At 42.3% G+C, this 15,366-nt stretch overlaps 1 protein-coding gene across 5 annotated transcripts in view; it reads right to left on the bottom strand.

Moving 5' to 3' along the window:
* Positions 1-15,366, bottom strand: part of PBX3 (PBX homeobox 3) — a 160,206-nt gene that overhangs the window by 112,392 nt on the left and 32,448 nt on the right. Inside the window, exon 1 of one of the 5 annotated variants that reach the window (XM_048823002.2) lies at positions 3,597-3,668. The exons of the other annotated variants lie outside the window; for them this stretch is intronic. Within the exon in view, the coding sequence (XP_048678959.1) occupies positions 3,597-3,630 (34 nt within the window). The 5' untranslated portion in view covers positions 3,631-3,668. Of the gene's footprint in view, positions 1-3,596; positions 3,669-15,366 lie in introns of those variants that run through there. 5 annotated transcript variants of the gene reach the window in all.

The raw sequence follows: 15,366 nt of genomic DNA, 5'->3' as shown, positions 1-15,366 counted from the left end.
TAAATGAAACTAGGAAACACATTTAGAGGCTAAGTTGGGAAGCCCTTTTTTCATGCAGAGAATGTGGAATGGCCTAGCAGGCAAGTTTAGTGAGGCGGAAACACCAAGATCATTCAAGAAACAATTAGATACCATCATGTGGGGAACAGAGTACTTAAAAGGGAATGCACCCTGATGCTCCAATGGGCTTTTACTCAATTTAACAACATTTCTTATGGTCTCACATACTTTGGCAGCCTTTCTTCCAAGGCTGGGCAGTGAGTTGTGAAGAACTTTCTCAGTTACTCATATTTTAGAAAACAAATTCCAGAGCCGGTGCCAAAATGGGGCACAGTCAAACCTCCTGTTGTAAAGGGAAGCAGCATGCAGACGTTTACACGTTATTTCTCCACAGCTACACTTTCCCCACTCCACAGTCTATGATGTTCATTTATTTGCTACACATTAAAATCCGGATACTAAGCAGTTTATGACCAAGAAACAAGCAGACCCTTAACCAAAGCATTGGTTGGCACTGCCTCATAGTAAAATCTGTTCTGCGCTGCTTTACCCATTTGGATGTATTGGTGAAGCAGGCTGCTTTTAGCTGGCCCTATGGGATAGCCGCAGCATGGTGTGCTGCCATGTAGGAGACTGGGATTTGAGACCAACCACCAAACACCCAATCTCACAGGCCAGTGAGAGAAGGCACATCACAGTGGGGACATATTTAACCTCTGAGAAGCTACCAAACATACCCTCCCTAGGAGGACTGTCCTCTCAAATCAGTGCACAATACAGGAGCAATTTCAGGTTCCTCTGAAGCATCAGGCATTGCTGAAAGAACAATGCTGATCCAGATGCACCAAGAATATGGAAGCTCCTAAGTTCCCAACACAAAAAACTCCTACATCTCATTGACACAATGTACATACTGTGTCTTGAACTAACCAATATTTCATTATTTGCACATGAGCATCTACAAATGAAAAAGATGAAGAAAAAAGAAATCACTCTAGATGCACAGGGTTTGGGAGACACTGAGAAGGCCTGATTGCTTATCACAAAAATCAAAACATGCATATTGGGACATGGGCATTAAGAATATGCTGCTTAAAATGTGCTCTTTATCTCAGAGACAGCATGAGTGTATACCATGTGATGGAGCAGTTGCTATGGTAATGCTCTTTATTGAATAGCAGACTAAACAAGTACATGAAACCCATTTACTGAATAACATACACAAGTGCATGGAGCCCACATAACATGCAGCAACTGCTGCTGCTTGGCCAGAGCCACCTACAGACCTCGAAAAAAACCTAAGTGCTGAACTTTTTTCACCCTTTTTGTTGTGGATATGCCTATTTCCCAGAGCTGAACGGCCTGGGTTCACAGCTGAGCCGGGTTCACGTTCACAGCAAGGCACCCATCACCCCACGTGGGGTGGCGGAGGGAGGCCGTAGCCATGCGGAGAAGAGATTGACAGTAGAGCAGATGTGTGTAAATGCATGTGGAAAACTTCACAGCTACTGGTCTTTTCTTTGTTAAATAGGGCATCAGTTAGAATGCTCGCCTCTCTCCAGCTGGTGCTGGCTTGTCTCTATCTGTCTACTCCCCCCAGCAGTCTGAGTTGTGGGCTTGGATAACTGCTAAGCCTGAAAATGAATCTGATAGAAACAACTTTATTCTGTTTGGCCAAACAAAATCTTTTCAAAGCACTAGAGAATGATTTTACAAAGAGAAATGGCAGACAGATTGGCACAGAGATGACCCCAGCACGTAGGTTCTGATCAGGCTCATCTTATTCACATGACTAAGGTTTGCAGAATCAGAACTATAGCCAGTAACTTTCCAGATTATTTGAGAAACAAAATCTTCCAGTGCATAGCTGGAGCCATGTGTGGCTGAGGCTGAGAAGATAAAGGAATTGAGACTAGAAATCAACTGGGCTCTGCCTGAGCAGCTTTGAATCCTGATGACAAAGCATCTCTCTTCACTAGTATTTTGATTCCGTAGTGATGGGTGAGCATCCAGACAGACACACAGGGAGTTACTGAACAAGTGTGCTACAACCATACGGCTCATTATCAGGGAATTTACAGTAAAGTTCACCTGCTCGCCACAGAAAAGAATTGGTACTAGGACTAATAAAGCCCTGGAAACATACAGATGGGGGTTACTGGAGAAAGAGAGGGACAAAAAAGGAAGGAAGGAACCATAGAAAATAATCTCATGTGAATGGGTTTTCCCTTGAATGTCAGATTCATATGGTTTCCCCAGCCCTTGGTTTTATACAGTAGGAGTCTCCCCTACCCCGCAGGGTAGCTGGGAAGTGTGCAACACAGGGCTGGAAGGACAGAACTCAGGCAGAAGTGATTCTGCTCCAGCTACTGTGAGGGAGAGCTCTCTCGTGCGCCCAGTGCCAACCACTCACACTAACCATACAACTGTACTAATTGTGTCTGGATCGCGTGAAGCCATTTCCTTTAAAAACACTGCACCTCTACAGTCTGCCATGAAAAAAGAAATCACGCTGCAAAGATCTCCATGACATAGGGAGAGTGCAAAAGGGGAAGAACACTAAGTTTGCTTTCTGCCATCATTTACAAAGCTCATTTGCAAATATTACATTCTTATTTCACTTATTTAGGGAAAATTAAACAATTCTTCATAGCTCAGTTTAAAAATAACTCCACTATTAATGCAGGCCTTTTATTTAATCACTGGCTAATTTACTCCTGACAGAAAGTAAATTCCACTATTTTCTGTGAGGCTTTATGAAATTGCCATCATTTTTAATTAATTCTTAATTAAAATATATTACACCACAGCTTCTACCCATCTCTCTTGATATTCTAACATAATCAATTCAAGACCATTTACATATCATTAATTAAAAGCCTTCCTTTCTCATCCTTAAAATCATAATGAGGCTCTATTTCTCATTAGCAGCCTTTAAGGGATAAAATAACAATGCAGACAAGAACAAATGGTAATTTCAAAAACCTCTTTTCTACCCTTAAAGCTTTTCAGAGTGGACAGTGAGGTTTTCCAAAGTTCTCCAGGTTAGCAGTTTCTGAACATCTTGCAAGATTTTTGATCTGTTACATCATAGCCCCAGATTTTCCACTAATACAAGCAACAGTAACGGAATAAATGGACTTTTTTTTTTTTAAATTTCACTCTTTGAACACAATATCTAATGATCTGGACAGGAAACAGAAACAGGAGAGCCACAGTTTGAGACTATCGGAAATTAAGCAGATTTCTATACTTATGGAAGGACGGTTCCCACCCTGTATACTAAAATCCATTTGTCATGGGGTACTCAAATCCGAACAACATTTTGCCACAGGAGTCTACTTTGGGAATTGGCCACAGGGTACATCTAATAAACTCGAAACTACGTGAAGCAGATTGTTTTAGCCATGAAAGCAAAAAGCCCCAGCAAGAAAGTTATTCTTCTGCTTGTTTGATTTTGACAGGAGCCATGATACCCAAAGTTGTTTTCCACAGCTGCACACAAAAAGGTTTCAAATCTCAAGACTTCAGATATGCATATGGGAAAATGATAGATAGAAAGTCAAATCTATATATGCATTATTGTTTTCTAGTACCTGCCAGCGTCAGGATGAAATATACCACGTTCATGATTGTAAGTACGGGCTGAAACAGGGCAGATAGCGTTAAGTTCCAATAATTAAACTCTGGAGTCAAGAAATGTTTTACACATTTGTAAATGAACTGTGAGATATGCTGCTGATGTAAAGAATCACCATTTATTGGTAACGAAAGGTAAAAATTAACCACCTAGTCAATGATTTTTTCCTCATCTAGAAGCTTAAAATGGCATACAGTTCAGGGAAGATTTATTGTAACTCATGACTTTTAACCTACTATTTTCAATATTTTGGCTGAAGTTAGGAAATTAATACAACCTCCATTCTGTTTTTTATTATTATTAGTTTAAAATAAAATTTCACTGCATATCTTTTGCCTTGAGCAGCTGAGAGGGAGGCTGCCTTTTTAATACTAAAAAGAAGTTGAATCAAACCTTAATTTGTTATTACATTTTTAAAATACAGTTTATTATTCACAATTATTTCCAGGCAAGCCCTGAGAAGAGAATGGAAGCAGAACTATTATCAGAGAGGGGAAAAAACAGCACAAAAAATCAGATCTGTGTCTTGAAAATTTTACACAGAGTTATTGTCACCCACATTAACTATATCTAGGTGCTGCATATCAGGCAAATCAGATTTATATCACTGTCTTCTGCCAATTGCAGGTGCTCCACCACAACTTGTCAAGACAGCCTGTCTGAGTCTTCACACGTCAGATAGAATCACAGCACTTGGTGTTTTGGTCTGTTGACAGCAATTTATTTTGATGTGTTGTCACAATATGGAATTCTTCGATGCTCTGCACCATGGTGCCAGCCAGTCCTACTGTACTTTTCTACTGCCAGATGCTACAGGTTTGGGGAGGGAAAAAACACTGACAATTTTAAAAAACAAGATTTTGTAAGTATTGTGAAGATGCCACAGTTAAAACGTGTTTTGCAAGACATACTCAGATACTATGGAATCCCAGATCCTGCATACCACTGACTTTACAGCAGAGCAGGGATTGCCAAACAAACCTGTTAGAACAATTCATGTCCTTCAAGAAGCTGATATGTGATCTCGAAGAGTGAGAGAATTTTTTTTTTAAAATAGGGAAATTCAAACACAGTTCCCTTCTCCTGGGGCTAATTCTGTTCATTCCCACTAATACTCAGGGCTATTCATATTTTTTAGCAGTACCACATCCATTTATTTATTTACGTAATGATAGTTTCGTGCATTATAAAGCCAGAATGTGATCTAGTCTGAGCTCCTGCAGCACACAGGCCATAGCAATTCCCTGAATTTCCTGTTTGAACTAGAACACACCTTTTAGAAAAAACATCCAGTTTTGATTTAAAAATTGCATGTGATGGAAACTCCACCCCAATCTTTCATAAATTGTTCCAGTGGTTAGTTACCCTTATTGTTAACAATTTGTACCTTATTTCAAGTCTGAATTTGTCTAGTTTCAACTTCTAGATCTTGTTATACCTTTTTTCTGCTAGATTGAAGAGCCCATTATCAAATTTTTGTTCCCCAAAGAGTTACTTATACATTATGATCAAGTCACCCCTTAACCCTCTCTTTGTTAAGCTCAAGTCTCTCACTATCAGGCAGGTTTGCTAATCCTTTAATCAGTCTCATGGCTCTTCTCTGAACCCTCTTCAATTTATCGCCACCCTGCTTGAATTATGGACACTGGAAAGTTGCACCACTGCCTCATACAGAGGTAATATAACCTCCCTGCTCCTACTTCAGATTCCCGTTTATATAGCCAACCATCGAATTAGACCTTGTGGTCACTGTATTGCACTGGAATCTCACATTCAGCTGATTATCCACCATGTCTCTAAGTCTTTTTCAGCCCTGGTCTACACTAGGACTTTAGCTCGAATTTAGCAGCGTTAAATCGATGTAAACCTGCACCCGTCCACACGATGAAGCCCTTTATTTCGACTTAAAGGGCTCTTAAAATCGATTTCCTTACTCCACCCCTGACAAGTGGTTTAGCGCTTAAATCGGCCTTGCTGGGTCAAATTTGGGGTACTGTGGACACAATTCGACGGTATTGGCCTCCATGAGCTATCCCAGAGAGCTCCATTGTGACTGCTCTGGACAGCACTCTCAACTCAGATGCACGATTGTTTGCCGTTGCTCTGACACAGGGAGGGGCGACTGACGACACGGCTTACAGGGTTGGCTTACAGGGAGTTAAAATCAACAAAGGGGGTGGCTTTACATCAAGGAGTATTTCAGGCAGGACTTCACGGAGGGTTCCAATAAGAAATGGTGCACCTAAGTTATTGTTCTTATTGGAACAAGGAGGTTAGTCTGGCCTCTGATTGATATATGGCTAGATTTACCTCGCTGCACCTTCTCTGTGAGTGACTGCAGTGTGACCTAGAGGAATGAGTCCCCTAGATGGGGGGCGGGTGGGGGATTTGCAAATGAGTACAAAACAAATCTGGTCTATTTCTTGTTTTCATACACTCTATCTATCTTTTACATCTTTGGCTGGCAGCAGACGGTGCAGAAGGACTGCATGCCATCCACATCTCATGGCTGCTCGGCAGAAGATGGTACAATAGGACTGCTAGCCATCCTCATCTCTTGCCTGCCCGGCAGAAGATGATGCAATAGGACTGCTAGCAATCCGTATCACCTGCCTGCTCACCATAAGATGGTTCAATAGGACTGACTGCAGGACTAAAGAGAATGACCTGATCAAGTCACTCCAAATTTAGTCCCTGCGCCCATGTCTGCCCAGACGCTCCTGATCGACCTCACAGAGGCGACCAGGAGCACCTCGGACATGACGATGACGGCTACCTGTCCTACTGTACTGTCTGCTGCCAGAAGGCAATGGGTTGCTGCTGCTGTGTAGCAATGCAGTACCGCGTCTGCCAGCACCCAGGAGACATATGGTGACCGTGAGCTGAGCGGGCTCCATGCTTGCCGTGGTATGGCGTCTGCATAGGTAACTCAGGAAAAAAGGTGTGAAACGATTGTCTACCCTTGCTTTCACGGAGGGAAGGAGGGAACGGGGGCCTGACGATATGTACCAGAACCACCCGCGACAATATTTTAACCCCATCAGGCATTGGGATCTCAACCCAGAATTCCAATGGGCAGCGGAGACTGCGGGAACTGTGGGATAGCCACCCACAGTGCAACGCTCCGGAAGTCGACGCTTGCCTCGGTACTGTGGAAGCGCTCCGCCGAGTTAATGCACTTAATGCACTTAGAGCATTTTCTGTGGGGACACACACACTCGAATATATAAAACCGATTTCTAAAAAGCCGACTTCTATAAATTCGACCTAATTTCGTAGTGTAGACATACCCTCAGAGTCACTGTTTCCTGGGTTAGAGTAAGTCCAACAGTCCTTGTTCCTAGTTGTATAACTTTACATTTAGCCATATTAAAACACACACTGTTTGCAGTGATGAGCTTACCAAGTGATCCATATTGCTCTATATCAGCAGCCTGTCCTCTTCATTATTTACTACTCCCCCTATCTTTGTGTGATCCGCAGACTTTATCAGCGATGATTTTATGTTTTCTTCCCAGTCATTGATAAAAATGTTAAAGAGCACGGGGCCAAGATCCAGTCCCTGTGGGACTCCCCCGGGAATACACCCACTTGACGACGATTCTCCACTTACAATTATAACTTGAGACATGTCAGATAGTCAGGGTTTCATCCCATTTAATGTGTGCAGGTTAATTTTGTATTGGTACCGCAGGACATTCTGATTAAAACCTAGAACAAGTCAAATGCCTTACATACATCTAAATATATTACAGCAACACTTACCTTTATCAACCACATTTGTAATCTCATCAAAGAAAAGATCAAGTTATAGCCTGTCAACCTATTTTCCATAAACTCATGTTGCTTGGCATTAGTTATATCACACTCCTTTAGTTCCTCAATCAAAACTCATATCAGCCACTACATTATTTAGCCCAGGATCGATGTCAGGATGATAAGCCTACCCAGATCATCTCATTACCTTTTAGAATACTGACAATTCATTAGCTTTCTTCCAGTCTTTTGGACTCGGCCCAGTGTTCCATAAGCTATTGAAAAATCAACATTAATGGTCCAGAGAGCTCCTCAGCCAGCTCTTTTAAAACTCTTGGATGCAAGTACTCTGGAGCTGCTGCTTAAAATTGTCTAATTTTAGTAGCTGCTGTTTAAACTTTTTCCATTCCAATAGTAACTCAGGAGGATATTAATTATCATCAGATGAAATGACTACATCATCTGGGTTTTTCCCCAAATACAGAACAGAAATAATTATTCAACACTTCTACCTTTTCTGCATTAGTATTGCCAATTCTATTATTTCTATCTAGTAATCAGCCAGTACCACTGTTCAGATTGTTTTTGTTCCTAATACCCTTCAACTCATTCTTGTCCTTAACTCTGCTGGCCACTGATTTTGCCTTATGTCCTTTTCCTTCCCTTAGCAATTTTCTACAACATCAAGCTTATTTTTTTAACTTTTTTTTTTTTTGCTGAAAACTGCACTTTGGTGAATTTCACATTGAAAAAAAAATCACATTACACCATGTGATACAATGTCTTGTGAATGATATAACCTGATGAGACAAGATGGAATGGGATAAAAGACATAAAAGGTTAAAAAGGAAGCTATGAAGCAAGAACAATTAAGGTGATTTGGGGAAAGAACAAAATCTTTTAAACAATTTTTCATTTTGTTATTTAATTTGCATATACGTTTGTTTACAATGTAGTTGAGACATATCATCTTAGTCACTGAAGGGGATTTTGCCAGCAATACAAAGCACTATTCAACAATTGTACAGAATTGGCATTTTGGTACTGAAGAAGTCCAGACAGTAATAAGGGTGGGTGGGTGCTGGGCTAGGACAAAGATGGACTGGCAGTGATGTGTAGACAACCTAAGATTAGACTGTGGAGGGCTCTATATGTGGCTCAAGATTAAGGTGCCTTGTCAGAGCTGTTCAGAAGCCCAGACCTGGAACAGAAAGCAATTCTGCAGGCAGGATTAAGATGCACTGTTAGAGCCTGGGGATTGGAGGGGGAGATGGGAACATGAGTGGGTGATGCTGGTTAGGCCTTAGCTACTTTGGCAGAACTGTGTGCAGAAGCTTGTCATCTTGTTGAGCTAGTCTATACAGCAGGTGTAGGCGACACAGTGGTTAAAATGCCAGTTGCTGGCGGCACCAGCCCCATTATGGGGCTGCAGTAGTGGGAAATTTTAAGAGAAAAGGCCAGGCCTCACTGAACAATAGGTCCCCAGAAATTAGGATGGAATCCAGAGACTAGCTGTCCTATACAAGCAAGGGTCCGAAAACCAACAGCACCTAACCCTCCTTGGTGTAGCCAATGTGGTAAGAAAGACTCAAGTTCAAATAGCTTCTTCTAATCTTATGTCAGATGCTTGTGGGACAAGATCCTTGCCACTCAACTGTAGTAATGTGAGTGGGAGGGTTGCATTTCCCTTTTCTTCAGCAGTCTCCAGGCTGTTGTGTGGAGGAAGAGTATCATCTCTCGGGCTGAAGCCCCTACCTCATCATCTCTGGAGTGGGAGGGAGAGCATGCTAAGCAGATATGGGAAAAGTGCTCCTGTTACTACATGCTGTGGGCCTCTCTTAAGCTTCTTCCTCTCCCATTCAGTTTCCTGGGCAGCAGGCTGAGCATTAGAAGCCTTCTCCGGCTTCCAGAGGTGCAGCTGCATCACCCACAGGCAAACACAGCCCAGTGTGAACAGAAGTAACTGAGGGTGAGAAATGGCCCTGGAGAAGGGAGCTTATCAAAAAGGTTCATGTGAATAGAAAATAAATATCCGAAGTAGGAGTTTTGGTAAGAAACTAGGGGATGAGCAGAAGGAAGCATGCAAGGAGCTCCCCCAGCTGCAGAGAAAACTGAAGTTTTTGTCAATTCACTCCTAATTTCGAAACCCTGTTAAGGCTGCACCATGTAAGTGTGGAATCAAAATAACTTTTTCCAGTGGTACCTTCAAAAATTCACCTGACCAAGGAGCAAAATGCTTTTGTTTCTCCATCACGAAACATTGGCACATTGAATCATTCCTTCTTTTGACTGTGATTTTAATTACAAAAAGCAAATGAGCTTTCTTGATTGTGGAGGATTGGTACAGGCCTACCATTAAAGACCAAAAAACAGTTAAACGTAAATTTATCCTGTTCTTGAAACTTTATTTTGTGCTTCTGTCAACTATCCCTGAACTTAGCAACATTCTGACTTCAGAATTTCTCTTGGACCCACCTTCATTCATCCCTCCCTTGCACGGGGCCCTGCTGGGCCGCTCCCCTTCCCACTGATGTTAACTGAGCATGAAGAGATACTGAGGAGAGAATCAAACCTGTCAGCAACAAAAAATTAAACAAAAAGAGGTACGTAAAAGCAGGGAATTCTTTTCAAGGACTTCTTGATTAGAAACAACCATTTTCCTCTTCAAACCTTTGAGAAGCCAGGTTGCCTTTTTCAACAAGGTGTCTCTGCGGATATTTGCCCTGCTTTGTTATGGGACTCCTGACACTCCTAATAGAGCTTCTAACTAAAATAAAATAAAATAAAAACAAAACAAAAACAGTGCATTTGTACTGCCAGGCAATAACCGTCACATTTTACTCTTCATTCATAATGAAAATGAAGGGCACATGACCTGCGTGCTAGGTGGCTTTCAGGACCATATGCAAGCAATTGTAGGAAACCTGGAAGTAACCACTGCCATCGTAAAGAGGCTGTCTAAATGTGTGCAGGACTTCAACAAAAATAATAGACTCTGCTGACTGTGTATGATCTCAGCACCATATTGAGAGGCCTGTTGGTCAGGAAAGGAATTCCTGTATTGTACTACTACCATGTGAAAATCTGTTTGCAATTATTTTTCAGTCAGAAACCTGATCTCTTTATTGTATCACTGTTATTCCATGTTTATACTTCAAGAAAAAATAACTAATGCAATTTGATACTGTACAAAAGCACATTGCTAGCGGAAAAGAAAGCTGTAATTTTACAATCAACCCTTGAGAAACAAACTGGATATGCTGAAGTATTCATTCCAGAAGAAGTGCGTTCATAGTCACAGACATAGGGCAAAAATAGTGCCAATAAGAAAAGCATTCTTACACAGGAAATAACAGTTAGTGCCATTTGATACACTCCAGTGGAACTAGGCTGGATAGAGCAAAGAATGAACAGATTGAGCAAAGAGCGAGTACAGCTGAAAAGAGGGGGCCCTGAAACTACATCAGCTATTTACCTCCCAGGCAACCTGCAGTTCCCTTATCCAGATGCAAGAAGCAAGCTCAGAAGCACTAGAAATGGGATTTTGCTTTTAACAGAGTTTCCTAGGGCCCTATTCAAAACACCTTTACCAGGTAAGCTTCCCACTGAAATCAGAGGGAATTTTACACGTTGCAATTCAAAAATCTTACCAAAGGGAATAGGATGTTAGCACGTGAATCTTCACCTTTTTACTCTCCATGGGAGAATCCTGTTAAATTGCCCTTCTAGCTCCTTAATGAATGGAAAAGGAGGACTTGTGGCACCTTAGAGACTAACCAACTTATTTGAGCATAAGCTTTTGTGAGCTACAGCTCACTTCATTGGATGCATACTGTGGGTGCCACAAGTCCTCCTTTTCTTTTTGCGAATACAGACTAACACGACTGTAACTCTGAAACCTGTCATTAATGAATGGAGCATCAGATTCAAAATCAGAGCAATTTACCTGACTTTTAAATCAGCCTCCCCACCATCACCACCTTTGGAAGAAAGTCACTCTGACCTAAAAGGAGGAATTGTTGATGGCCATGTTCTGACCTTTCGCCCTGAAGTGCTTTGAATGAGGCAGCAGATATTTTAGTCGGCTTGCAAGGGCCGTGTCTCACTGGGCATGTAGTCCCTTTGGTTTCTAAAGTGCACTAACATTATTCAGTGATAGCCGCAGTTTAGTTATGAAGGGAACAGCAGCATTTCACCTACTACAGCCCAAGATGCAGCCCAAGACTTCGGCAAAGTCTTCAAGCTACTCCCTAACTTAACCAGGGTCTATTCTCCAGGTGCAATGGGGAAGCCAGAATAACTTCAGAGGAGATGAACGCTCCCCAGCCTACCCCAAAACACCTGCTCCTATTGGCCCCGCTTCCAGATGCTGCTGCTGTTAGTCCACCAGGAAGGAGAGAGACAGAAGCAGCATGGGACAAGAGGGAAAAGCAATGAGGGGAGAGAAAGGAAGAGAAGAGAGCAGTGAAATAAAAAGAGATCCATGGTTAGTTTAGTTTTTAAATCACTTTTTAAACACAGTTTTAAAGGTTACTATTCTCTTTGTGTGTGTGTAAGTGTGAAGGCCTGTGTATGTAAGTGACAACTGTACATGCACAAACCGCACAAAGCAGAGTTTGGTTTGAAGGCTCCACCTGGGCAACCTGCTATTTGATCCTCAAATCCAAGTGAACACTATAACCCAATGGAGTCAATGACACAGACACCAATTAACACGTGCCACTCCGATTTGCTTTTCAGTGCCATACTTTATTAAACACTTTCAAATATAATAGAAAAATGTTGTTGCACAATTAAGCCCAACACACTATTATACTTTAAAACAAGCCCTATGACAGCTCTGCACTCTATTAGCAGCGTTAGATACTATGTAATGTAGAAGGTGATTAAAAGCTGAAACTATAGCGCTGTAACCACGGTAACAACCCTAATCAGGCTCCAATTGTAGCAGCAATAGAACTATGTTAAAAATTTCAGTGCAGGATGTGTGCCTTAGCGCTTCACCCCCGCTCCAAACAATCAGGGACTTCCTTGTGCTTTTTAGCGGCAGTCTGCAGAATTGTGCACATTCTAAGGTGAGTCATTCTCATATGCAAATACAGAGATGCTCTGTCCCAGTTCCTCACTGGCAGATGTGCCTTAGAATGGGGAGATATGCACTTGTGCAGAGAGGTAACTCTATTGCTCTCTAATTACCATTCAATGGGATCCTTATAAGCAAAGCCCACTTATGTATGCCTACTTGATTTACACACATATGTGCATCACACACACACACACACACACACAAACTGCGGTGGATTGGGTTTCCTGAAATCAAGCTTTATAACTGCAGATTAGTAAAGGTGAGATTTTCAAAAGCTGAGCGATTTAGGAGCACAAGTACCATGGAAAGTCAATAGGATTTTCATTCCTAAATTTTCTAGGCATTTTGGAAAATCCCATTCTATAGGTGAAGTTGACGGTGTATAATATATACCCTACCATTCTTAGAGTTTCAGAGCAGTTGGGTAAATGGTATATTCTGACAGCCCCATCAACTCCTTCTTTCACATGACTCCCTCACAGATATAAATTCTGTACAAGGCAGGAACTCTGGGAGTATTCAGCATGAGAAAGGGTGGCAGAATTTGACTCTGTATACCTCTAAAAGAGAGTTCTAATGTTGATACAAAATAATCTAGCATTCTGATGGGTTTCTCCCGCATATAGAATTCACAGCTGTGAGTGACAACTGGAGCAGCTGAGGGGTAAGGTACTTTGAATGAGAGCAAGAGAGGCAGGATCTGACCCATAGTGGATTGAGGAGCCTCTGGCCTTCTCATGGTCTTATATCCGTATGTGATTGACTAGTACCAGGGACTGAAGATGAAGAACTCTTCCTGTCTCCTTCCTTTGTATTTAAGACACCTTATTCGGTACCAAAATGTCATAGTTGCACTCATCATTCTCCAGCATTAAGCATAGTGTGCGGTTGCAACATGAATATATCTTTCTGTTGTCTCCCTGGAGACGATATTCTGTCGCTGTAATGGATAACTGAATCACAGAGTGTGTGTACTAAAGCACTATGAAAACCCAACCAAATATCAGCTATAAAACAATACTGAAACCTATTCCCCTCTCATTGTGCGCAGGCAACCTCAGCTGAGACTGATGTGGGGCTACATGGGCATAGTCATAACAGAACAGACCACTTGAGTGCATAAATCCTATTGGCTAAGCACAATACAGTGGAGTACTCCATTCAGTGAAACCTCGATTGATGAAACATAACTGGGACATGACATTCATGGGGATACTGGAGGGTCCAGATAAATGGGCAGGCACTGCAAGAGTATTTCCACGCTGAACTCTCTATGCAATGCACTCTTTGCAGATCCTTCTTCCCTTCCCACCCACCACAGCAAGCTAAGCACCAAGTAAGTGGGACTGGTATAGGGGAGACAAGTGGGATCATGCTGGTGAGGAACAGAATCCTTCGACCCAGGCTACTCCACAATGTCAGCTGCCATCTCAGACCTCTATTAGCATCTACAGACCAAGCACCTTGGAGAGCGAGCAACCACTGAATCCATCAGTCGTTCCCCTCCCTACCCTCCTTCTCTCTCCTTGGTGGTGCAGAAGATGACACACACACACACACACACCCCGGAATCCTGTCCTGCCCCCTACCATCCTTGTGTAGAGGAACCAAACTGGTTCCACGGCATCCAAAGCCCTTTGTGACTATGGAGGAAACTGCAGGATTTGTTCCCAGATGCAGGAAGACACTGGAATCTTGAAGTTTTGGATACAGATTTTGGGGGACGTACCAGTAATGCACTGGGGTTCAGACAGACAAGCTCCCAATGGATGCACCAAACTCTCCATGCCTGGAAGATGCAGTGACCCTCCATGTTAGCACTGCACCAGTTCTGCACTAAGCAGACCATGCTGCCATGTAATGCTTTCACAGCCACATGCCATTCAATCTGAATGCAGGAGTCAGCCATAATTAATGCTAAATAGCATGATAGATGCGGGTTTCTCCTTTGATTTAAAACCACAACAGAGCTATAAAGAAGGCCTTAAAACTAACAATTTGCCACACTTGAAAAATTCATTTCAGTCGTGTGTCTCCCAGAGTCTGAAGATTCTGGGCAGTATTTAAATACAACACACTCTAGTGAGAATGGGAATAAACTCTCCTTGCTAATGCTGCCCTACTTGTTTGTGTTGTCACTGCAGAAAATATGGTTATTTATTCTTCTGCCCACCACTGCATACTTCCCTGTTTAATCTCCTGAAGTCACGAGCAGCTCTGACAGAGCAGGAGCAAATAAGGAGGGTGAGTCCAGCCTGTCCCTGGTCTAGCCATACCCCTGTTTATCACACCAGTGTCTTGTATCTCTGGTACCACAAACTTGGGATTTTCAATTATACAAAACCCTCCTGATCCCCAAAATGAAGCTGGACATTCCAGTGCTAAAGCCCTCGCACACATGCAATTTACTGAGGCAACAAAGCACTCAGTCTGTAAAAGGAATGGTCTGGAAGGGCTGATAACCCTACGAAGAAATCCTCCTGTGGCTCAAGATGACTACTCTGCAGAGAAGTACAGAATACAATAGTCTGTAGAGGCTTTTCTCCCCCAGTGATAACCCAATTCTCTCATCCATGTTCCTCGTCCTTCCGCTCAGTCCAGTGCTGTATTTTATTCATCCCCATAAATAGCACTGTTTACCACGATGTAGTCTCTTTTTCGAAGCACAAGGCAAGCCGTAATTGCTATGAACTTCACGCTTTGCTACAGACATTGAAGTCACTGCTATACATTCGGAAGTCAGAACTCCCTTTAATACCAATAAAGAGGGGAACTGTGTGCCTAGGGGAAAGGGTCCTCCAGGTGTTTAGGAAATGGAGATATATAATTATAATACTGGCTGTAAGCTGGTGGGATGAGTTAGCAGAAACAAAATACAGCAACA

Source organism: Caretta caretta, chromosome 16, assembly GCF_965140235.1.
Source record: "Caretta caretta isolate rCarCar2 chromosome 16, rCarCar1.hap1, whole genome shotgun sequence".
Classification (NCBI taxonomy): domain Eukaryota; kingdom Metazoa; phylum Chordata; order Testudines; family Cheloniidae; genus Caretta; species Caretta caretta.
Note: the sequence above shows the minus strand (reverse complement) of the source record. Positions and strands in the feature narration are given on the sequence as shown.